The 25,486-nt window shown below is 44.4% G+C and overlaps 2 protein-coding genes across 2 annotated transcripts; one reads left to right on the plus strand and one right to left on the minus strand.

The window, feature by feature from the left end:
* Nucleotides 1-975: 975 nt before the first annotated feature.
* Nucleotides 976-2,126, minus strand: LOC147433166 (uncharacterized). Its single transcript, XM_086491721.1, has one exon. It carries the CDS (start codon nucleotides 1,942-1,944, stop codon nucleotides 976-978), a length of 969 nt encoding a protein of 322 aa, XP_086347847.1. The 5' UTR covers nucleotides 1,945-2,126.
* Nucleotides 2,127-21,728: 19,602 nt separating this feature from the next.
* LOC147433167 (uncharacterized) lies at nucleotides 21,729-22,295 on the plus strand. The gene is made up of 2 exons (XM_086492044.1): nucleotides 21,729-21,846; nucleotides 21,940-22,295. Exons 1-2 carry the CDS (start codon nucleotides 21,729-21,731, stop codon nucleotides 22,293-22,295), a joined length of 474 nt encoding a protein of 157 aa, XP_086348170.1.
* The last annotated feature ends 3,191 nt before the right edge of the window (nucleotides 22,296-25,486 follow it).

The raw sequence follows: 25,486 nt of genomic DNA on the forward strand, positions 1-25,486 counted from the left end.
TTGGACTTAAAACCATGAGTAATTGATTGAAACTTTGAAGAGGTGAGGCAAATTATGCGTCTGACATGTTGACAAAGGACAGGAGGGAGTCGGTGTAACACAAGTCCATAGAAAGGCCACGACACTAAGTGACACATAACATTGAAGAGGGGGGGGTAAGGAGATCGACGGCGCGGAAGTGGATGCGGGGAGCCCGAGGCAGATTAAACCCGGACGCGCGGCAAGTCAACGCGAAAAGGAACCCAGGCGACGACTCGATTTGAACCCAGGGCCTCGTCGCCCAGATTGTGAGGCATGGGGTAACCATCCCACCCGTGCGCACATGTTGTACCCATGGCCCGAGTTTTTGGGGTTTTATATTTAAAACATAGGCGCTGCCCGGGTTTAATCTGTGGTCGAGTTCAGTCTGTGACCGGGTTTAGTTTTTAAGTGCCCATCTACGGCTGCAACCTCTCCGATTTTCGTGCGCGCACTTCTCTGTCCTCGATCCCCTTACCCTCCCTCATTAATACTATGTGTTATTTAGTCTTGAGGAAAGAAAGGATAGAGGACAAAGCGCCGAAAGGGTGGGGACTTTCGGAATGTGGGCCATAAGTTAAAGATGACCATGAAGATATAGTGGAGGGTTCTGGGCAGAGCTTCCAGAAGCAGGCAGAAAATATTTATCAGGTTGTTGAGGCGAGCAAGAAACCCGGCGGAGAGGATGAAAATGATGATGGTTCCGAATTTGCTAGAGACGAGCATGTCTTCAATATTGTGTCGGCCACCAGACTGAATGGCTACCAGGGCGCTGGCAAAGCCCACCACCGGCACACAAGAAGTTTTAGACAAATTTCCACGTTACAACTTAAGACGACATCATGAGCGTCTCTAGGCAAGGCGTAGCATATCTAACCATGTGGCGGTTGGGGAAGTTCTCCCACCGCGCTAGATGGTGGAGGGGACAGTCCCCCCACCGCACGTAGCTACCTATGCTCATAATGTTGAACACTGTGGGCAAACATAAGTCAAAGGGAAGTCCACCACCTGACATGCCACCGCCACCGCCATGAGGAGGCTGGCCACACACGCTGCTCGAATCACTTTCTCGCTGTATTTAACAAACTCGCCACTTTTCGGTGGCATCGCACCCACCGCACCGGCCATGAATGCCCCCATCGCGAAGAAGAAACCCAAGCTGTTGCAGCGTGCAAAGAGTAGCATGCCCTTGCTGGATGAGTCTAGTGGCATCCCTGCATACCCTTGCGGTGTCTGCACCCACCCTTGGAATGCCAGTGCTGCTACCAGCACCGCCCCTACCAAGATTGTGTTGGAATATTCAACGTACACCCGCCGGTCTTCAAGTAGAATCCTCTTCACCTCTGCCTGTTCCTCTATCGCTGCCACCATTTGTGATCCCTTTGTTCCCTTTATTCTACTGGCTGCCTCCAGTGGAGAGTCATTATCAGATGATTGATCAATCATGCCGTAATGGTCCACCTCCATAGTACTGGTCAGGAAGATACCTACCTTCCTAGTGTTTTCCACAATCTCCTTCACTAGATGCACCATCTCCTGCTTAATTGCCCATTTCACGAAACTGTGCATTACTAAGCTACTCTCGGAGAAAGCCTCCCTACTCACCAACTCCGCCAGCATCCTCTCAATGAGATCCTTACGATATTCTTTCGTGCACCTATGCTTCAATACCACAGTGATTGCGTTCTCTAGATGGTCCCACACAGCTTTGTCAATTACGATTTTATCTGTCACCCCACGGCGCGCTATGCATCCCGCTGCAAGCCATCTTCTGCTTAGTATAGCCTCGGTCATGTCAATTGCCCATTCTAGTTTCCTTCTCTCTTGCTCGGCTTCCCTAATATGATGGCCGTACCTTTTGGCCTTTTCAAAATTGATGGGCTGCACCAGCAAGTTGCTTTTGCTATATGATTCAAGTGCTTCCATAGATTGGGCCCAATCAACAGGAGTGAGACCTAAGCTGTCTTTAGCCGACTGTAGTATAATAAGTTTATCCTTGTCTGGGGCATAATTTTGCAAGATCTCCGTCACGGTGCTCTTGTCTCCATAAACAACAGCAAAATGTAGAGCATTGAATCCTCCAGGGCACCATACTTCTGACTGCAGTTGCTTAGGTTCTAGGAAGACGGCATTGGGAGCGAAACAAGACTCAAGGTCGGGGTTGGGGATGGAAAACTGGCTAGACCACACTCGTTCGCTTCTTTCTTTAAGAAGGACGGGGATGAATAGTCTGTGAATCGTTGCAGTAAGGTTCTTGTCACATTGTTTATCGGGTCGATGTGCATGACACAGCAGCTCACTCACTACTGCACTATGACCTCGGCAGTTGGCAAGGTGTAAAGGGGTCATTCCATTTTCATCAACTGCATCCACGTCCTTTTTTGTAATATCCAACAATGCTTTTACTGAATCCAAACACCCTCGCCCTTTGCTGTCTTTTTCTTTACTCCCACCTACATCCTCCTTTAACAGTAACTTCACAATGGAAACATTCCCATGGTAAGCTGCTAAATGTAATGGCGTATAGCCATTTATTTTGGTCTTCTCCTTCACCGCTGTGAGCACTTTTTCGACGCACTTGGCATCTCCCCATGCAGCAGCAAAATGTAAGAATGTCCATCCATCATCAGGGGAATAACTTTTATTGGACCCGATATCTTGCCAATCCTGAACTTTATCAAGGAGCTTCACATAAAATGAGACAAATTAAAATTATACCAATTTTCATTTAATTTCAAGATATTACTCTTAGTTTTATATATGTGATAAGTTTACATTTATTATTTTAAGACGGTTTATTTATTAACTTCTATTTATTTTTCTATGAAAGCAGAAATCATATTAGAAAGATAGAGAGTGCAGGGCCAAGGAACCATGTTTTTTTTCTTTTGGTCATAATGAGTGAGTGATATTGTATTAAAGCTAAACAAAAATACATAAAACCCATGCTCAGACGAGCCATGGGTACAACACCACCACAACCGTTCATCAGATGGTTACATGATACCAAAACCCCATAAAACCACAACACAATCCAGATATGCATGCTTTATACACGGAAGCCTTTAACCAATACAAGATCCAACCTAGCTAACTAAAGCTTACTAGGTGCCACTATAACCTCCCACCTCCCACAACGCAAGCCATGCCCAACCAGCAAGAATACAACCGATTAAAGTTGAAGGAACACATACCAGCAAAAACCCAAGTCGAAAAAAGAACCAGCAGCCCCAACTTCGATGACAAGCACTCACAGTGCCAATCGAGCCGAACAGCACAGAAGCCAAACTTTAAGAGGAAGCACACCCCACCAATGACCATCCACCGGTAGCACGACGATAAGCACATTCTGCCACAATGAGCCCACCCTGCCGGAGAAGCATCATAAGATCTGGTCACCAATGCCGCCTCGTCACTATATGGCACGGCGCCGGGTCGGAGGGGATCTAGGGCCCAAATTTGGGGGGCAAGGCGGCTTTAATCTCCGCCGTCGGATCACACATCGAACTAGGGGTGGGTGAACTGAGGGTGAACTAATAGTGAACTAGGGGCGGGTGAACTGGGGGTGAGTTAGGGGCGTCTAAAGTAGGATATGATCATGTGTCATGCCAACATGGACAGTGACGCACGCTAGCGTAGTGGTAGGGTATTCGTGTGATAATCGAGATGTCCCAGGTTCGACCCACACCCCGCAAGGTGGGTGAACTAGGGATGAACTAGGAGTGAACTCGGGGCGCCATATTTGCCCTGAGTTCACCCCGAGTTCACCCCTAGTTCACCCCGAGTTCACCCCAAGTTCACTACATGATCTGACGGTCGAGATTAAAGCCGCCTCGCGTCGCCAAATCTGAGCCTTAGATCCCCCCTGGTTAGATCCGTGCCATATAGTGACGAGGGCAAGCCCGCCGCTGCGTCCAACCATGTTTCTTATACAAGAACCCACGGTGGGTGCCATGAAAAGCCCAGCACGAAATATCTGTGAAAAGGCTAGACTCCGATGCGTACAAAAGGGGGAACCTATGAGGGGGAATGGGGCATGCCCACATCAGTTTTCACCCTAGAAGCTACCACCATAACACAATTATCCCTAAGGCAACTTCTCAACATCATGGATACATGGCTGGATAGAACATTTACACATCCTCAAAGGGTGGTTGGGATCTAAATTCTCCCTTGCTTGAGGACAAAGAACTCAAACTTTAGGAACATCTTGTTCCGTCTTTAAAGAATTCATAGCATACTACATATTAGAATTCACATTATCTTGTTGACAAGAAGAAACAAAAAAAACTTTAGAGGCAAACAATGACATAAATATATTTGTTCAATTAAATTTCCTCTGCATTATATATAAGAGGGCTTGTTGGTATATTCTTCTCATGAAGTAACTACATGCTTCACATCTAGGAAAAGTGACAAAAAGTAATATTTAGGACTACAGTGCAAAAGTGTTTCCTAAACTATGCAACCATTATTAGCTTGTCCTGTAACCATATCAACTTTGTCCATGTTCATGACCTAGAACTTCCACGTCAAGTTTCATAACATTCTCCTAAACATTGAGCTTTCCTTGTACAATTGTGTCCCAAACCTCCTTATCATGTCCAATCATCTTTTTCACAATGTACTGTTGGGGTATAGGCGCCTGTGCCTTGCCTGGCCGCCCAGAGTCTGCGTGCCCACTGACTTGTATACCTTATACATAGCATAAGTGTATAGGGGACTGCTCACTATTTTGAGTCTCTCCACCCATATCTGTGTGTCGTGTGTCTCCTTCTCTCTCTCACTCTCCGTCTGTGGTGCTCCCCGATCCCCTTCAATTGGTATCAGAGCTATGGTGACCGTGGAGAGCACGACGGCTTTGAGAGCTTCGAGGCGATAGCTCGCTCGCTCTCGACAGTAGAGAGATTAAGAAAGCTTGGAAGCTTTGTGAGAATGCAATGGGAGCTTGTGAGCTCAGTTGAGAGTGATGTATGCTTTTGTGGAAGCTCAGAAAGGAGTGTGGAAGATTGTGTGTAAGTGAAGGTGCTGCCCTAAAATTGTGTGCGCAGCAACACAGTTTTCAGATTCGTTTTTCTCCTTGTAGAATGCAGATCTGAGAATTTTGTTTAGAAGCGCCCATCCGTTTCGACGTGGTCTACAACTTTGCAGTAGAAACTTTTTGCAAATTCATCACCGTTTTGCTGATATTCAGCTCAGACTGACTGTATACAGAAATTCCAGATTTTCTGTTGTCGCATTATGTGCGAGTTTCATGCACTTTTGGAAGCACGGGAGATGCTTGAAGTTGAGTGCATAAATTCTGAGCTGAAGATGCAATTGCAGCTTGTGTTAAGCTTGTGGTTTAAGGGTTTTTTGGTAAACTTGGGCTGTAACCGGCCTGTTCAATCCAAAAAGGGCGGTAGACTTTACTTTAAACCTTGATTTAGCTTTCACCCATTATTAGTCGTCTATTTTACCTGCGCTATAGTGACACAAGAGAGGGGAATGGGATACAGATGCTAGAATGCAGCTGTATGAGAAGACCGACACCAGATTGGCCCCTAACTTAGGCGCCCCTTTCAGTATTTCTTTATTCTTTCAAAGAGGAAATAAATGCTATGGATCCCTACAAGCTGCCCCGCACAAACTTGGCTGAATTTTGACTGTTCCGGCCTGATTTCGGCAGCATAACTGTACTAGGACCCTTCACAGTCAGTATTCCCGCGCATTGAATGACTTTCCCGACGCATACAGGCACATTGCAAAACCTGGCGAGAATCTGCAGCACGCTGAATTCTCTGTTTTCAGCCCTGAAAATGCACCAAATCACCTGTACAGCGGTCCCCTTGCGTCCCCGAACCTCCTGAGGGTATTACGGTCCGTTTAGGGCCAAAACCCTAAACCTACAACAATACATAGCATGCTGTAATTTAATGTTTCGGGCTCCGTTTCGCGTGCCGGTCGCATCCGTAGCAAGTCCTCGAGCTCCCGCACCTGTAGGGCTCCTTGCCCTTTGAATCGGACAAGATTTCTGGCGTAAAACCTCTCCGAATTCACCTGTACCTGCGGGGGATTAGCCGCTAGCTAATCCAGTACCTGTGCAAGAGGCTCTTGCCTCGGCAATCGCGCATGAAACCACACAACTGTACATTGGTCAAATGAAGAGCCCACTAGAGGGGCATAACATACTGCCAAAGGGGAGAGAGAGGGCAATGCGTAGTGTGCAGGGCATCACTCCTCGCACCGCACTGTGCATAAGAGGGAAAGCAAGCACTCCATAGCTCTTAACCTATGACAAATCTGAAAATGAGACTCTCCCCCTCCTAAATTCAGCGCCACTTCTTGTTGCATGAGGCAAGTGCACCAGAATGTGCCACTTGGCACATTTACAAGCATTTTCCCGTTTCGGGGTTGCCGCCTAAAAATCTCCCAACCGGTTGCCCAGTTGACTTCACGGCAGAGTTAGAAAATGTTCCCCTTGTCATTCGGGAGGTAATGACGTCAACACATTTTCAGGTCCCAAAATAACAGTTCCCTAAATTTTAGGAGATGCTGCCATTGTATCTTTCTAGGTCATCCGACCCTCTTTGTACACTGCGGCCACATCCAGAACTGAAATGTAGCCTCTATAGCAAAGGATTCCACTTTGGCTAGTCAATGACCCCACTTTGGCTAACCATAGTCTTTGTCCAACCTTAGTGCTCTCTTGCCCTCAGGCCTGGACTCCCTCTGGACAGTTCCACACTAGCTATGCAATGCAGGGCAGTTAGATTTCCCGAGGGGTGTTTCCAAAAAGTGAAAGTAAATAGATAATAAGAAAGAAATCAACAAAAAGGATAGATAGTAGTCACACGCTGGTGACATGGGCAACGAAGTACGGAGGCGTTTACACACCATCGAGGCGGTCTCTTGAGAGACGCAGGTTTTTGGAGCACACAGGTGGAGCTTCTTTCACTGGTTTTCACAAAATACTTTGGCAGTGATTTTGTGCTTGGATTCATGGTCTTTGCGGATGGTTTGCATATGGTTATGGCACATGGTTGATGCCCATTATATATGCATTTTGGCGAGCACTTTCAAGTGTCGGTAAGCTCTCTTGAGAGCATTGTTTTCGCATTGATCAAGTTTCCAGATTGCAAATCTTTTGGCGTTTGCTTATGCGCAGTCACTCCGTTGATGTACGTTGAGTGCGGATTGCCTGGACTCCTTCTGGACAGTTCCACACTAGCTATGCAATGCAGGGCAGTTAGATTTCCCGAGGGGTGTTTCCAAAAAGTGAAAGTAAATAGATAATAAGAAAGAAATCAACAAAAAGGATAGATAGTAGTCACACGCTGGTGACATACACCCCTCTTGAAATCTCAAACGTCCTCGTTTGCATCTATGTCGTACATGCTTACTGTCAACACTGATGTATTCAACACCTGTCGACACATATACGACACATACATGCTCATTGTCAACCTTGGTGTATTCAACACCTCGTCGACTCATGTATTGCCTACATGTGAACCCTGTCCCAATGACATAGTGGTAGCTTTGCACTCTGCCATTGCTTTGAGTCACTAACTTTCCAATGACAAAATGGTAGCTGCACATTTTGCCACTGTCTTATAGTACACGTTGGATCCCGTAACACTTTCGAGCATACCCAAACCGACAGTTTAAGAATGCAGTTACACATGTACTCTTCAATAGAAGCAATCACTGTATCCTTGACAAACTGACAAGAAATACTCACTTCTATAGCGCTAACCAAACTTTTGGACATTCCATAAGAGCAATTTCCAAACTGACAATCTGTACAGCTCTAACATTCATGTAACAGGTATTTGATTTGAGCTCACTTTAAATACCATGTACATCATTTGTTTCAGAAGCCATTGTCACACTGACAATCCATTTAGCTTTGAAACTCAAGGGGTCAAGGTAGGTTGCAAATCGAAGGCTTCTAGGTAAAGTGATAACACAGTTGGTGACTCTGCAAGTTCACCTTCTTCCATCCACTTAGCATCCATTGGTGGATAGTTTCTGAACTTTACCAAGTAACGCCTAGCAACCTTGCCTTTCACTTTCCTTTCTTTGTGTGCCAAAATCTGTTCAAGGACAAAGATCTCATCAAGTTCCTCAACTTCCGGCTGATCTTCAGCTGGCATATCCTCTGGCACATCACCCACATAGGGTTTGAGAAGACTCACATGAAACGCATTGTGAATCTTCCAACTGTCAGGCAATTTCAGCCTATATGCAACATCACTGATTATGTCGCATACTTGAAAAGGCCCATAGTAACGCATGCTGAGCTTTGGAAACAGTCTTTCCTTGCCCTTCATCTTCTTTAACCTTGCCTTTTCAAAGTGTAAAAGCACCCAATCACCAAGTGAATATACCACTTCACGACGGTGACGATCAGCTACTTTCTTTTGCTTTGCCTAAGTCCTTTCTAAGGCCACTTTGACCTTCTTGTACATTTCATCCATGTCCTGAACATACTTATCTGCTTCAAATATCTTATCCTTTGTATGCAGTATGGGAGGAACTTTCTTTCCACCTTCAACTATCTCAAAGGGTGCCTTGCCAGTTGATGAATGCACTGTATTATTGTGTGCATACTCCACCAATGGCAAATACTGCTCCCACTTTCCTTTATGCTCTGGCACATAGCACTTCAGCAGATCTAGGACAGTAGAATTTTCCTCTTCTGGCTGCCCATCTGTTTGAGGATGAAATGACGAAGAGAATTTGAGCGTGGTGCCCATATTCTCAAACAAGCCTCTCCAGAACAAACTTGTCATGCGTGGATCACGGTCGCTAACAATCGATTGTGGCATGCCATGATACTTGAAAATATTGCTCATAAACAAGCGTGCCATCTGATCTGGCTTTATCTTCTTCCTGAAAGGAATAAAATGAGCCTGTTTGCTGAATCTGCAAATAATGGTCCAAATACCATCGTTTCTTGTCTGCGTTCTCGGAAGATCAAAGATAAAATCCATAGCAATACTTTCCCATGGTTTATTTGGAATAGGTAGTGGTTGCAATAACCCTGGTGCCTTTTGCCTGTCAAACTTGACCTTTTGGCATATTAGGCATTCTCACACAAAGGCATCCACATCCCTTCTCAATGTAGGCCAATAGAAGAATGTCTCAACCGCTTTAACTGTAGCATCGATACCACGATGCCCTGCATACGGTGGGACATGACTCTCTTCCATAACTTTGCGTCGCAATGGATTTGTGACACACAATCTGCCATGCATCATCATGAACCCGTCTTTAAGAAGATAGTGTTCATGACGTTGTCCATCCATTAGTTTCTCGAAGACCCTTGCAAAATCTTCATCATTTGCATACTGTTCTCTCATATCATCAAGTTCGTGATGATAAGGAATCGACACAGCTGAAATTTGTGGCTTCCTTGACAAGGCATCAGCCACAACGTTCTTCTTGCCTTCTACATGCACAATCTGAAAATGGAACATGGACAAGATATTTGCCCATCGCATATGCTTCTCAGATAACTTTGTTTGTGTCAAGAAGTATCGCAAGGTCTGATGATCCGTTTGGACAACGAAATCTGCACCTAGCAGGTAGTGTTTCCAACTTAAGAGCGCATGAATCACAGCCAGTAACTCTTTCTCATAGACCTACATGGTCATCTCTAGCCCTTGCAAAATTCTACTCTCATAGGCTACTACCCTGCCATCTTGCATTAGCACTGCACCAATACTACTACCACAGGCGTCACACTGGACCACAAATGACTTCCTAAGATCTGGCAACACAATGACTGGATCCGAAGTCATCTTTTCCTTTAAGAGATTAAAAGCTGAAATCTCTTTTTGTGTCCATCTAAAGGTGACTGCCTTCTTTTGAAGAGCATGTAAAGGTGAAGCAATCTCAGCAAAATTTCGGATAAACCTTCTGTAATAGGAGCATAATCCCAAAAAGCTTCGGACATCATGCACCGTCTTCAAATTTGGCCATGACTTGATCGCTTCAACTTTTGCAGGATCCATTCTGACACCATCCTTTGAGACAATGTGTCCTAGAAAGTGAATCTCTTCCAGAAAAAACTCACTTTTCTTTGCATTGATGAGCAACCTATGACTGCGTAGCTCTTTGAACACAATGGCCAAGTGATGCCTATGCTCCTCTTCATTCTTTGAGTAGACTATCATGTCATCAAAGAATGTACCAACAAACTACTGGTGTGGACGGAAAATTCTGTCCATCATCCTATTGAACGTAGCAGGAGCAGTTGCGAGACCAAAGGGCATCACTAAAAATTCGTAAAGGCCAAACGTTGTTCTAAAAGCAGTCTTGTGCACATCCTCTGATCTAATGCGGATCTGATGGTACCCACTCTTTAGATCTATCCTGCTAAACATAGCTGCTCCTTCTAATTTGTCCATAATATCATCAATTCTAGGTATAGGGAACCTATTCTTGATGGTATTCTTGTTCAGTGCACGGTAGTCGATGCACATACTCCATGAGCCATCCTTTTTCTGCACCAACAACACTGGAGAACAGAATGGAGATGAACTGGGCTGAATCAGCCCCTTTTCTAACAGCTCTTGTACTTGGCCATGCTGCACCGCACTAACCCTGTACGGAGGATTATTTGGTGGGCTACTGCCTGGCACCAAATCTATCGCATGGTCCTCGGGTCTCTCTGGCGGTAATTGAGACGGTAATGAATCGGAAAAACAGTCACTATACTGTTGTAAAAACATTGAACTTTCTTTATCTAGCACAGATAAATTTGATTCATCACAATCTGACACTTCACGTGCAAAAACCAAGTACGCAGAAAGATGCTTTTTCATTACAGAAGTAATAGCAGAAGCTGATACAGTAGGAATAGACTCCCCTTTAAGCTTTACATCCAGAATGTGAGTCTTTCCCCTGCTCTGTACAGTGATCTTTTTGTTGTAGGCATCCATGATTCCCTGTACACGAAACAACCAAGGAATACCTAACAACACATCACATCCGTCCAGTGGCATGATGTAAAATTCTTCAGCATCTACATAGGACTGGATATGTAGACGCAACTTTCCAATGATGGGTGTCACATCCTCTGTATGGCAAAGACATGCCAAACCTGCCTCTGCTGTATACCCCATCTCTTCAGGTCTGATTCCCAATTTTGAAGCCAATTCTGGGGAAATGAAGTTGGCTTTGGCACCTGGATCAAAGAAGATAAGCACTGTTTGATCCCTGACCTTTCCCCATGCTCTGCAAAGCTCACTTGCATCTGAATTTGGCTTGTCGCCCACCATATCTGGCACTAGACCAGCCATGGGCTTCTTTCCTTTCCTGTCCTCCTTGTCTTCAGAATCAGCTGGCCTTTTCTTTGTAGGACAGTTGTAAGCAATGTGGCCAGGCTGCTCACATATAAAGCATTTGTTCTCTGTCCTCAGGACCTTCTTTTGCTCTTCTAACTTGCGAGGAAAACGTCTTTTCCATTTCTTTGCTGGTCCTTTTTCTGATTCAGTCGTAGCTTTGTCTTTCCCTGCGTTGGCTGACTCCTGAGTCCCTTTAGGAGCCTCATTGGGAACGTGCTTCTTGGCTGAATTTTTCTTGCCTGATCCTGCCTTGACGCCAGTGTTAAATTCACAATCTTCTCCCTTGAGAAAACCATTGCCAGTGTTTGCTACCTCGATGAGCTGCGTCAAAGTAGTGACTTTTGTCTTCGTGCAGTACTTTCTCAATCCTTTAGGTAGGCCACAACAGTATTTTTCAATCTGTTCTGTCAATGGCACAAACCTATAGGAAGTTACTGGAAGTAGAGCTTTCCAAAACTTCCAATTGTAATCATCCAGATTTCTGCAAGTGGCAGCATTAAGCTGGTGCCATTCTGTCATAACATCTGCTTCAAAGTCATCAGATAACCATGCTGCTGCAAAAATCTGCTTGAAGTAAATCCATGTGGACGGAGCTTGCCCTTGAAGCAATAAAGTTGTCCACCATTGTCCCGCATTCCATGTCAAGAAATTGGCTGCCTTGCGGACCTTTGAAGCCTCTGTAAAGTTTCCCCTTGCATAGGCCTTGTCAAACTGCTGGAGCAATGAGAGAGCCTTCTTCCTGTCATCAAACCCTGTAAAGGTCCTGAAAGACACACCTTTGCCACCTTCTTTGTACGGAGTTGGCCTCTCCAGCAGTGTCAAATTGTCATATGGAAGTGACTGAAACATGGGAACACTGTTAGGGTTCATCTGTGTTCCTTGGCCGCTATTAACTTGACCTGGAAATGCCATATTTGGCTGCTGATTTGTAATTCCAGCCATACCAAAATTTGCCTGTGGCATCCCAAATTGGCCCTAAGTGCTCTGAAACCCTGGTTGCATACCCATGACACTGTACATGGGGTTAGGCATCATCGTTTGAGCACCCCCAAACACTGTTCCTGGCGTGTAAAACTGATTTCCAGGTGCATGACCAGCCATGCTCTGGAATACCGATCCACCTCCAAAATAGCCAGGGTGTACTGAAGGTGGTGGGAAGACCTGTTGCATAGCCTGTAGGTTGCTTCCCTGCCCATTAGAACCAGCTATAGGCTGCTGAAAGGTTGCAGGCTGAACTGGTGCAGCTTGAAAGACTGGCATCTCAGCCACCTATTCTTGCACCTTAGGCATAGGTTGTGGAGACTGCATGTTCTCCGTCAAGTGTACAGGTGTTTCCATTGACTGTGCGGTATGAATCACCTGTGCTCGAGCCTTAACACGCTTTTGAATATGATCCAGTGACCCAACTTGCTGAGACGGAACAGGAGGTTGCAGAAAGGCTAAAAACCTCAGGTTCTGCATTACTTGTGTGAACATAGCCACAACAGTAGCCAACTGGGTCCTGAATATATCGTCATCTGTCTGTGGTGGTCTTGAGGACTCACCCACTTCATGTGTCTGTTGACCCTGTGAAGAGGAAACCTCTTCAGTCACATCATCTAGTCTCTTAGCCATAATTGCAATTCACTGTGTCTGGTCTATGATCCCCTGTGTCTTCAAGCCCAAAACTGACCAAGGTTCACTTCTATGGAAAAAAGTGATTAAGTCCCGGCAATGGAACCATGTAATCGGCGTGTTCAATCCAAAAAGGGCGGTAGACTTTACTTCAAACCTTGATTTAGCTTTCACCCATTATTAGTCATCTATTTAACCTGCGCTATAGTGACACAAGAGAGGGGAATGGGATACAGATGCTAGAATGCACCTGTATGAGAAGACCGACACCAGATTGGCCCCTAACTTAGGCGCCCCTTTCGGTATTTCGTTATTCTTTAAAAGAGGGAATAAATGTTGTGGATCCCTACAAGCTGCCCCGCACAAACTTGGCTGAATTTTGACTGTTCCGGCCTGATTTCGGCAGCATAACTGTACTAGGACCCTTCACAGTCAGTATTCCCACGCATTGAATGACTTTCCCGACGCATACGGGCACTTTGCAAAACCTGGCGAGAATCTGCAGCACGCTGAATTCTCTGTTTTCAGCCCGGAAAATGCGCCAGATCACCTATACAGTGGTCCCTTGCGTCCTTGAACCTCCTGGGGGTATTAGGGTCCGTTTAGGGCCAAAACCCTAAACCTGCAACAATACACAACAGGCTGTAATTTAATGTTTCGGGCTCCGTTTCGCGTGTCGGTCGCATCCGTAGCAAGTCCTCAAGCTCCCGCACCTGTAGGGCTAATTGCCCTTTGAATCGGACGAGATTTCTGGCGTGAAACCTCTCCGAATTCACCTGTACCTACCGGGGATTAGCCGCTAGCTAATCCAGTACCTGTGCAAGAGGCTCTTGCCTCGGCAATCGCGCATGAAACCACACAACTGTACATTGGTCAAATGAAGAGCCCACTAGAGGGGCATAACATACTGCCAAAGGGGAGAGAGAGGGCAGTGCGTAGCGTGCAAGGCATCACTCCTGGCACCGCATTGTGCATAAGAGGAAAAGCAAGCACTCCATAGCTCTTAACCTATGACAAATCTGAAAATGAGGCTCTCCCCCTCCTAAATTCAGCGCCACTTCTTGTTGCATGAGGCAAGTGCACCAGAATGTGCCACTTGGCACATTTACAAGCATTTTCCCGTTTCGGGGTTGCCGCCTAAAAATCTCCCAACCGGTTGCCCAGTTGACTTCACGGCAGAGTTAGAAAATGTTCCCCTTGTCATTCGGGAGGTAATGACGTCAACACATTTTCAGGTCCCAAAATAACAGTTCCCTAAATTTTAGGAGATGCTGCCATTGTATCTTTCTAGGTCATCCGACCCTCTTTGTACACTGCGGCCACATCCAGAACTGAAATGTAGCCTCTATAGCAAAGGATTCCACTTTGGCTAGTCAATGACCCCACTTTGGCTAACCATAGTCTTTGTCCAACCTTAGTGCTCTCTTGCCCTCAGGCCTGGACTCCCTCTGGACAGTTCCACACTAGCTATGCAATGCAGGGCAGTTAGATTTCCCGAGGGGTGTTTCCAAAAAGTGAAAGTAAATAGATAATAAGAAAGAAATCAACAAAAAGGATAGATAGTAGTCACACGCTGGTGACATGGGCAACGAAGTACGGAGGCGTTTACACACCATCGAGGCGGTCTCTTAAGAGACGCAGGTTTTTGGAGTACACAGGTGGAGCTTCTTTCACTGGTTTTCACAAAATACTTTGGCAGTGATTTTGTGCTTGGATTCATGGTCTTTGCGGATGGTTTGCATATGGTTATGGCACATGGTTGATGCCCATTATATATGCATTTTGGCGAGCACTTTCAAGTGTCGGTAAGCTCTCTTGAGAGCATTGTTTTCGCATTGATCAAGTTTCCAGATTGCAAATCTTTTGGCGTTTGCTTATGCGCAGTCACTCCGTTGATGTACGTTGAGTGCGGAATTCCATTGTTTGTGAAAATGTGGAGCCATTTTGGCATTTCTACTCATTGGCATTGAGTAGTGTTATGGTTTATGGTAGAGATTGTACTTGAGTTTTTTGCGCAGTTTTTAGGGAAAATTCTGTCGAATTTTTCCCAAATTCTCGCCATAGTTTGTGATTGAGTGTTTACTCTCACTTTGACAGGTTTTGTCAGTTTGTGTATCATTTATGCGTATCATTTATGCGATCTAGGTAGAGATTGCGGGTTGCACTCAGCATTTGCGTGCGGTGTTCTATGCATGTGGGAGATTTGTGCGTGTGTATGCATCGATACCGCACAGTGTGGGCTTGGTGATTAGCTCACAGATTGCAGTGTGATACTAGAGCATGCAAGGCTTGTATTGACATTGTGGGAGCTCTATTTTGGAGTGTGTCTCACAGGTTTTACATTGTGTTTCTGGCCATATTTATAGACAGTTTCCAGGTGTTGTTGGTGAGGTGGTTTTCCTTTCTAGTTTGCTACATTGTGCTCATGGCAGAGACAGGTGATCGATCAGATTGTGACCTCTCACAGATGCGCATGTTTGATGGGTCAGACTTTGCGGCATGGAGAGAGTGTATGCTTGACGCATTGACACAGCGAGGGTTGCATCGACCATTGAGTGGTGATGCAGGTAGACCTTCAAACATGTCTGACGATCAGTGGCAGGAGCTAGAGGAGATGGCACTATCTACGCTCTCTTTGCACCTTGCCGAATCTGTATATGCTCTTGTTATGTATGAGACTACTTCGAGAGCACTTTGGCGCAGATTACATGATATGTATGAGAGATATGAGTCATCAAGGACTCATGTGAGACATGTACATTCACGAGTATGCCGACAGGTGACATGTTGGTATTGTGGTCATTCTGGACATGTTAGACGGCATTGTTTTCTTCGTATGCGACATCGTAGGAGACATGGCAGTCTCAGAGATGTATGTAGTGATGCCATGGACTCAGTTGCTTTGACAGTTGAGGCAGATGTAGTGTCGGAGTATACTAGTGACGGGGATGTCACTTTTACCTCGAGCTATGCACGAGATGCTATACATGTGGATAGTGCACTCCCTTCGTAGTGGTTGCTAGACGCAGATGCTATGTTTCATGTCACGCCACATCGTGCATGGTTTTGTAGCTATTCTAGCGGGATGCTTGGCAGTGTACGTTTGACCGATGGATCGGTGCATGCGATAGCAGGTGCAGGAGATGTGAGACTGTCATTACCGAGTGGTGCATCTTACTTGTTACGACATGTGCGCTATGTACCAGATTTGACAGTGAGTTTGATCTCGATTGGTCAGCTTAGAGATTGTGGATGTCAGATTTTGCTATGAGAGCGAGATTTTGTGATGCATTTGGGTTCGCTAGTCATTGCGAGAGGTGCCAGGAGTGGTACAGGTTACCCATTGCATGTGGATCACGCGAGAGACGGTGTTGTCTCTGTGATCACGCAGCCAGGTAGAGAGCGAGAGAGTAGGCGAGTCTCTTTTTCTTATGGGTTGCAGGATGCTTTGCATGGAGTGCAGAGTAGTGAGCTCGTTGTGCACACAGTTGGGGCATGACTTGAGCAGTCACACAGAGAGGTGACAGAGTTAGACATGCATGCTTTGCTAGTGACTGAGCAAAGCAAAGAGTCAGTTGTGCAAGATACTTCTATGCAGGATAGACAGGTAGAGCGGTCTTGCTCTAGTGAGTCACGACAGGAGGACGTTGTGCAAGAGTCTATGCATACGGAGTTAGAGCATGAGAGCTCTAGTGAGTCACAACAGATTGAGTGGTCATGTTTGCAATGGATGATTGCAGAGGAGGCTGAGATGTCAGCGATTATGCAGTCATTCCTTTCTATGCTCGACAATGAGCATGGGGATATAGTTGTATAGGATATGTCTTCCAGCAGACACCTAGAGCAGCTGGTTTGCTCTGAGGTTGCACGACAGGTTGATGCGTCTTTTGTGGACAATCATGAGATACATGTGGTTGACGCGCCTTGTTAGTCAGAGATGCCTATTGCCAGGGATATATATGTTGATGCATGCTCCGTAGAGCTAGCAGGGCCCGCTAGCATTGCATTGGCATTCGGTCGTCTCATGTATGAGATGTTGATCTTGAGACCGGATATCACAGCTGTAGTGGGAGCATTTGCAGTTGGGGTTGTCAATGGTTTGTTGACTGATGATGGCATAGTGCACGAGGGAAATATGCAAGTATTGCGTACATACTTGCAGTACGTGTGCGGTACGTCTGGTGGTGTATGGACTTACACGGGAGCAGGACAGCCGGATGCACACGATCACAGCCAGCCAGTGGGCATCGGTTGAGAGCGGTTTTCTCTCACCTTTTGTAGTCTTTAGACTAGGTTCCCTTGCTTAAAGGCATAGTCGCCTTTAAGTGGGAGGTTGTTGGGGTATAAGCGCATGTGCCTTGCCTGGCCGCCTAGAGTCTGGGCGCTCACTGACTTGTATACCTTATACATAGCATAAGTGTATAGGGGGCTACTCACTCTTTTGAGTCTCCCCACCCATATCTGTGTGTCGTGTGTCTCCTTCTCTCTCTCACTCTCCGTCTGTGGTGCTCCCCGATCCCCTTAATGTACTTATTTGAACAGGTAGTCTTGGGAAGCTACAATTTCTTGACTAGCTTGTAATTAAGAAAGTTATGAGTCACTCCATCAACCACTAAAATACAAACTCTTTGTCTGTTAATAGTGTCATGCATATGAAACAACTCATGTGGACCAAAAGTGGACTACCACATAGCTACAAAGACAAAACATCTTGGACAAGCGTCGTACGATGTGTAAAGCCTTCACTTTCCCTTTAGATGCTTCTATGTGCTTATTTTGAAATTGTGGACAATCTTTCTTCGAATGCTTATTAGAAAGAAAATTTTAGCAAAGTTTTTCCTTCTTGGTATGCTCTCAATATTGTCACAACGAAAGAGATCCATCATTAGGAGAAATTTGGACTCAATTTTGGCCCTGTAAGAAACACCAACTCAACATAGAGAGAGGTAATTTTGAAAACTACAAAATTAATTTTTTGGAATTTTATTTCTCATAGTACATACGTAAAATTTTACTCGATCACTTAAATGCATACTCATAAAAGATGCTTTTCGAGAGTCCAACTTAAGTGTGCACAAAAAACCATGTCCATAAATCTTAATGAGTGATGTGATGTGCGATGAGAGAAAACACATAAGAGATGCTTTCAAAATATAGATAGAATACCACAGATGCATTTGAAACATCCAAAAACCTTAGAATAGCACTTTAAAACGCTCAAATCTCACGTCTCTAGCTCAAGATATATAATTTTTAAGCTTAGGGAGGTCAGCTTCAAGCGCATCGAGGCTTAAGAGACCCTTTAAGGACCTCTATTCGCTTGGTTCTGACCCCTTGATAGTCTTAAATAGTACATAATAAATTGCTATCAAGTATGATCCGTTCAAATTTGAATTGCGAGTAGCTCATGAAAAGGTGATTGATGCTTATGCGAGATGTACACGTACAAGTACCTCACTTTATAGGATAGCAACATCATGTCATAAAAAGGTGTTTGACGTTTGTGCAAGATGTCACTATCAAGTGCCGGTAATAGTAACCATTTCACCTAAATGGTTTTTATGGACATTTTAAGAAATAAGAAAAAGGGCTTTCTCTACGTAACGTTAGCCTTCTTACTATTGGCTGAGGAGCATTTTCTCACTAGAGCTAAAAGGCATGAAAATGAGTCCATTTCTTTCCTAATGCTTTTAAACTTTTTTCCTTCTTAGCTCCCTAGATTAGAGGGGATGTTGCATGCTTTTTGTATCCATTGACACACGACAAATCAAAACTAGAACGCTACCAAGTATCGTTGACCTGCATCCTTCTTTTCCTTTTCTAGATTATCATCAAATGTCTCGGCATGTTTAATTGATTCATCCAATGTTTTTGGATATTGATACTTAATGTGAAGCTTGTATTCTTGTTGCAAACCTTGAACAGAACCCCTTGCTTCTACAATTGATTTAGATTGAGCCATGTAGCTGATAACTGATCCCGTGTGCTTGTTGGGTCGAGCTTGCCGATGAGGCCAAGAATCAGTTCCTTGTTGTTGCTTAGGGCCGTTGTCTTTGCAGCAAACCATAGATAGGTTGGAGGGATTTCCTTATCGTGCAGGAGGAAGGAAGCCAACTGTTGTTGATGATCATGTGGACATAGTTCAGCTACCGCTTGTAGCCATGGCTCAAATAGATGATCGTCCTTATAATTTAATTGCCAATCGTCCTTATAATTTGATAGATGATCGTCCTTATAATTTAATAGCCAAGTCTGTTCATATACTTGCAGCAATTCAGCTGAGTTAGAATCACACATGTACTCTGCATGACATGAAGTTCATCTGAAAAACAAACGTTTTCTACATTCTTTTTCCCTTTCCCTTCTTTTTCCCCTTCTATGTCGCATCCTCCCCGATATATGAGTCAAAACTTGAGTACAGTATTCAACAATATCATGAGCTCCCACCTCATATCTCCATTCTAGCCCCAGTTATATCGACCATTCGATCGAATTAAAAGTAAAGCCAAAATTGAGGTGGCTGGGAGTAATCTGTGCTACAGTTCAAAACTATGAGAGCTTGCTTTCTATCAAAGCGCTGGCTGTGGGAGGTAGGCCGGACCATCGACACGTCCCACCCCAGGGCAACAGACCATCCTCTCTCGAAAACCGACCATCATCATCATCAACCCCAACTTTAGAATGACCCGAACCGTGCAAGCTAAGTTTATGGGGTGTCGTTTCTGCGATTGAGCATCGAAAACCGTCTTTACATTGGATGGTTCGGTGTGTTCATGATTCCCCCCCTTCCTAGCTAACCCGATCCGAGTTGACTGGACCTTCTAACGGTCAGCTCTACATCGCCCTCGCCTCTGCAAGCTATAGATATGCTAATTCTGGCTCTCTTGGAAGTACTCGGAATTAAAGTCGGATAACTAAAATCTTCAAAATTTGAGGAGGCCGGTTCACCCATATCTTTCAGCCTGCATGGGACCGATTTTAGGCTAAGTGGACATTGGAACCTAATTTACCGAGCTGGCTGCTGTACTGTATTGAGTGAAATCATTTTCAAAACAAAAAGATCTAGATATTGGCTGTTCTAGATACCTTAGATTCAATCCACTCGTCTACGACGTCCATGTCCATGTCCATTTGCAGGTAATCCAGAGTTATTAGCTTTAGCCGTCTAGTCCATTGAAAGTTACCCAGAATTAGGTCATCAATGCTTTCTTCGCCTTCTGAACAGATTTCACAAAAAACAACACGTCAAATTTTAAATGAAACTTTTCAAAATCTAAAGGCCTACAAAATTTATTCAATAACGTACCTACAGGTTTGTCTGCTGCCACACAGCTAGACGTATTGCCACTCTGATCTCCCATGCTTGCTGAATTATAATCGCTCGGCTATATAACTAGCTAGCAAATAGAGACTGTGGGCCTGGTCGCATGAGCCTGGAACCCTGTCTTTAAAGCAGGACTGCTGCACAGGAAGGCAGGTATCCAGGTGATCGCATGCATGATGGGAACGGACCGCCATCCAGTCTGTAAGGGCAGTATCTAGCTTGATTAACAGCCAGATTTTCTCCACTACGCGAAGGGCAGTGGCCCTGCTTATTAATAAAAAAATATTAAAAGAACACTTTTTAATAAACTATTATATAAAGGTAACTTTTGTTCACAGGTGCTCCCTGGCTTTTTCCTTCCTCGTTTGATTTGGGGCCATTGCAGGAGCTCACAGCGTAAGTATATGCCTCCTTTTGTTAGTTGTCTAAAACCCTTGCTCTCCCAGCCTCAATAGTTGAAGTGGAAGCACAACAGAGTAGACAATACTGCTTGAATCACTCTGCCCGATCCTTGTCTACCATTTATAGCTTATATTTAACCTTCAGAGCAAGATTCAAACTTCTTTCTTGCAGTACTAACTCTACTTTTTTCCTTCTATATTTTTGTTTTGTTTTGCTGGCACGTGGAAATGGAAAGCCTTACTCCAGATCTTAACATGAAGTGGTCCGAGGACGATGAATTTGTGCCTTGTAGCCAACCTTGCAATCAATATTCTCAGATTTGCGGGTTTCAATCGCTGTTATCATCAGAGTCTATGGATGAAAGTGTTCAACACTACCTCTCTCAAGTTGGCCTTGGGCAATTAATCCCTCCCAAAGCACCTAATACTCCTGTCCAACATTGCAACTTCCCCAATGTTGATCCAATTCAATCTTTGTAGGCTCCTTGTAAGGGTTTGACACCATCACACTCTCCTTTGGGAGATATAACAAATTCTTCGCAAGTCACATCAAGAAAGAACAAGTCAAACAATCGAAAGGGGAAGAGAGTTCCAAAAACAGCCCCTCAACCCCCTTGTGTTGGAACTCCCCCAAAAATCTCACATGTAACTATCCAGCATGTGCCGATAAGCATCCCTTCAGTGTTTCAGGAGGAGGAAACTTCTTGTGGCGGTGGAAAGCCTATTCAACCCACCATGTTTTTTGCATCAGGGAATTGCACAATCAAGGAAACTGCAACTTTATTAGATGGACGTGCAAAGCTATTTGAAGACATGAAAAGTGGCAATATGAATGCTATTCTCAAGACGGGAGATGAGCGATGGGAGTTTATTTCAAAATATTGTATTCAACGTGGTGTGCTTCGCTCAGTTGATCAATGTCTCTTTCGATGGGATCGGATTTCGACACTTTTCAAGAAGGTGCATGACTATGAGCGACAAATTCCGTCTGGTTGTGATAGCTACTGGAATATGTCTGCTAACAAACGAGAAGAGATGAAGCTCCCTCGCAGCTTTTCAGAGGATTTTTATTCCACCATGCTTGATCGTATGCGAAAAGAAAGAGTGATTAACCCTGGTGACATTGTCTATGATACTATGCAAGAAAATTTAGGTGAGCTAAGCTAAAGTTCTCTCGCTTCTGACAATGCTTGAATGTGATCAATTTTTCATGGTTATGTTTTGTAATGTTGTGTTTCATGTGTAGGAGATTCTATTGCTTCACCAAGCGAGGCAAGTGGCTTGAAGAAAGAAGACAACGATGTCATGAACGAGGGGTCCTCTTCCGGCAAAAAGCGCAAGAGAGGCGACAAGATGTCGATATTGAAGAAAGAGTTGGAAGGCACAACTAAGCAGCTCATTTCACTCATGGACAATATAGATGCGAGAAGGACAAATCATGATGATGAGATCATGGAGTTGACAAAGGCTGAGTTTGATGAAGAGGCTGTGGCACTTAATAGAAAACACTTGGCATTGGAGGAGGATTCCAATTTAGCACTCAAACAAATTGCTGAAGCATTCACGTGCTTCGTGGTGCATACATCAAAGCAAAGCTTCTAGACAATGTCCTATGTGTAGCTGCAGCCCTTTTAGGCTGGTATCTATGCCTATTTTTGACGCGAGTCGCTACCTTTTTGATGGCGATGATGATGTTGAGAGGCGGAAATGAAAAAATAGATCCGGTGGCCTCTACACCAAGACTATGCACAATGGCCTCATCATGGGGAATGCACAATAGGGGCACCACCTAGCAAGATATGCGGCTAGGACGCATACATATACACAATGAAACATGCCATGCAAAACAATTTCAAGATCCACGCCCAAATGTGGAATGGGGTGATCAGAGAATAAGGTGAGAGGAGGGGTGAGTGAGTGAGAATGGGCTCGCTACTCGTGCATGTAGTAAGGAAGATAACGAGGTCAGGGATACATGCAAGTATGCTCACTTCTCATACAAAAGGTGACGAATCCGCAGACCTCAATATGGAAGTAGCAAGATGATAGGAATATGAGAGGGAGAGAGAGTGTGTGTGTATGGTGGCGAATCCGCACACCTTTACATAAGCACAAAAGAAAAAGGCAAGGAACAAGCATACACCATACTCACAATGAGATGTATCCAAAGCGACACAAAGTATGGCACCAAGATGGAGTGTATTGATTGCTTGCAAAAGATGAATACAATAGGTAGCGTATGGCAGGAAAATGAGAAGGGAACAAGATCGTAGGAGGCATAATGGAGAGATGGGAGTTGATGGCGAGGAATATCATGAGTGTGTCCACCCTTCTTCTTCTTGAAATTTTGCCTTCAACCCTTAATTACAAGTGGTGTGGAGGTGTGGTGCTCATCTTTTGTGCATGGTGATGGTGATGATGATGGTGTTGTGATTATGTGATTAGGGTTCATGCTACAAGCATGTAGCACAAGAGTGTGTATGGATAGGTGTGTGTGTGTGTGTGTTCTCTTCCCCAAGTGAGCTCTCATGGCCTCCTTATATAGGGAAGGAGGGAAGGATTTAGCAATATTTCTATTTGAGGTGAGTGTCCCACTTTGGTGACTAGGAAAATGGGGTGCATGTGACTGTGGCTCCCATCTTGTCTCCTCATTATTTAAAATACCAGAGTCAATAGAGAGAGAAAAAGAGAGAATGTGGGTAGGATGTAGAGGATAGGAAATCATTTACAATAGTCTAGCTTTGGATAGACATAAGCTTATTAGGGAGAGAAGAGAGAGGTAAGAAAATTATAAGAGAGGTTGTCGAAGGTGGATATTTGTTGATGAGGATGGATCCTCCAAAAATGGTGATAGAATTACTCTACACTAGCCAAGACCTCATTAAAAGAGCCTTGTCTCTTGTAATCATGCTTGAAGACTTGTAGAACCATAGCCATTCTAGAAGGAAGAAAAGTGGGGATGGCCTGTGTCACCATTACACGAGAAAACTGGGGTCCACTACAAAAATCATATCTCCGTGTTCATAACTCCAAAAATTCTGAAAAAAATTGAGCTAAAAGTTGAGATCACGAGCTACATCTTTCATGTTGAACGCTCCTTCAGATTCGGGGTTCTTCTTTACTTAAAAAATTCAGCCAAATAATGTATTATTTGTGGCTGCAAAAGTCTTTTGGTGGTCCCCTTTGAGTGGACTTCTCTCTTGCCTTCAAGTGTAAGCTCCTTCATGTGTATGAAAACATGACCTAGAGTGTTGAAAAGATTGGCAATCATCTAGATGGAGGTATTATTGAAATTTGAAAGTGGGGTTGAGGTTTGAAAATGAAAACTAGTGAATAAATTATTTGGTAGAGTGGAATAATATACATACATGAAAAAATATATTAGAAAATACTAGAATATATATATTTAATATTTTTAAGGTCAAAAGAGAGATCAACAAAGAAAGCTTACTTATTATGCTACATCGTGATTGATTAGCATAAGTATTATTTATTTAATAAAGACTGAAACGTTTGTGAAAAATGAAGAAAAAAATCAAAAGTAACTTATATAATGGGAAATATTTTGATAAAAGGGCAAAAATATATGGGGGGGTTCCCATGCATAGAAAAGCTTTCCTCATTAGCCCTCCCCCTAAGGCTAGAGGTATTCATGCCTCTAGCGTTGTACCTGATTCTTCTTCAATTGAGGTGGAGGAGTCTCCCTCCTCGGGGATTTCCATCATAGGTGTTTGATCAAATCTCAAAAAGTATTGCTTCAACCTCCATCCATTGACACGTGTTTTGTGGAGCCTACCATCTACATCCATCAATCGGTAACTGCCATTGGCGTAGCGCTTTCTAATGACAAATGGCCCTTCCCATCTGGGTGAGAACTTTTTATCCTTCCTAGTGTCAAACCTGTTATCATACCGTAGGACCAACATACCTTTCTTGAGACCTTTTGCCCTAAGTCCCTTGTTGAAGGTAAGTCGACGTTGCTCTGCCTGTGCTGCATGATAGTTGATAGCATCTTCTCTGTCTAGTTGAAGCCTCTCTAGATCAAGAATGTGGTTGTGGAGATGAGCATTAGGACGTTCCACCTGCCCAGCTAGCACCCTGAGACTATCCAATTGTACTTCAATGGGTAAAATGGCTTCCTTACCAAACACCAAGTGATATGGTGTGAACCCAAGGGATGTGCGAAATGAAGTGTGATAAGCCCAAAGTGCAGCCATAAGATGCTTGTCCCAATCACTTTTGTGATTGTTTACATGCTTAGTGATGATCTTGCAGATCATACCATTTACCTTTTCCACCAAACCATTGCATTGTGGGTAGTAGGGAGTTGAGTGTTGTCGTGAGATACCTAACTTCTCCATTAGCTCTCCTACAAGGTCCCCTCTAAAACCTGGTCCCCTGTCAGAAATTATTTCAAGAGGAGTGCCAAAACGGCAACAAATGTTTTCAAATACGAACTTAGCCACTTCCTTAGCTGTAATCCGGGTGGTGGCAACTGCTTCAGCCCACCTGGTCATGTAGTCCACACCCATGATGATATAAAATTTACCTGATTGGCTCCTTGGCAAAGGCCCAATAGCATCAATTCCCCATTTCTCAAATGGTCCATATGAGATTATAGGAGTCTATGGCTCATATGTGAGCTTCCTATCCCCTGCCTTTTGACATTCCTTGCATGTTTTACACCAATGATGCACATCCCTATGTAGACTAGGCCATACAAAGCCGGCTTGTAGAATCTTTCTACTAGTGATGTCAAGTGCAAAGTGTCCTCCGCAAACACCATCATGGAA

Source organism: Adiantum capillus-veneris, chromosome 20, assembly GCF_014529385.1.
Source record: "Adiantum capillus-veneris isolate H3 chromosome 20, ASM1452938v2, whole genome shotgun sequence".
NCBI lineage: Eukaryota > Viridiplantae > Streptophyta > Polypodiopsida > Polypodiales > Pteridaceae > Adiantum > Adiantum capillus-veneris.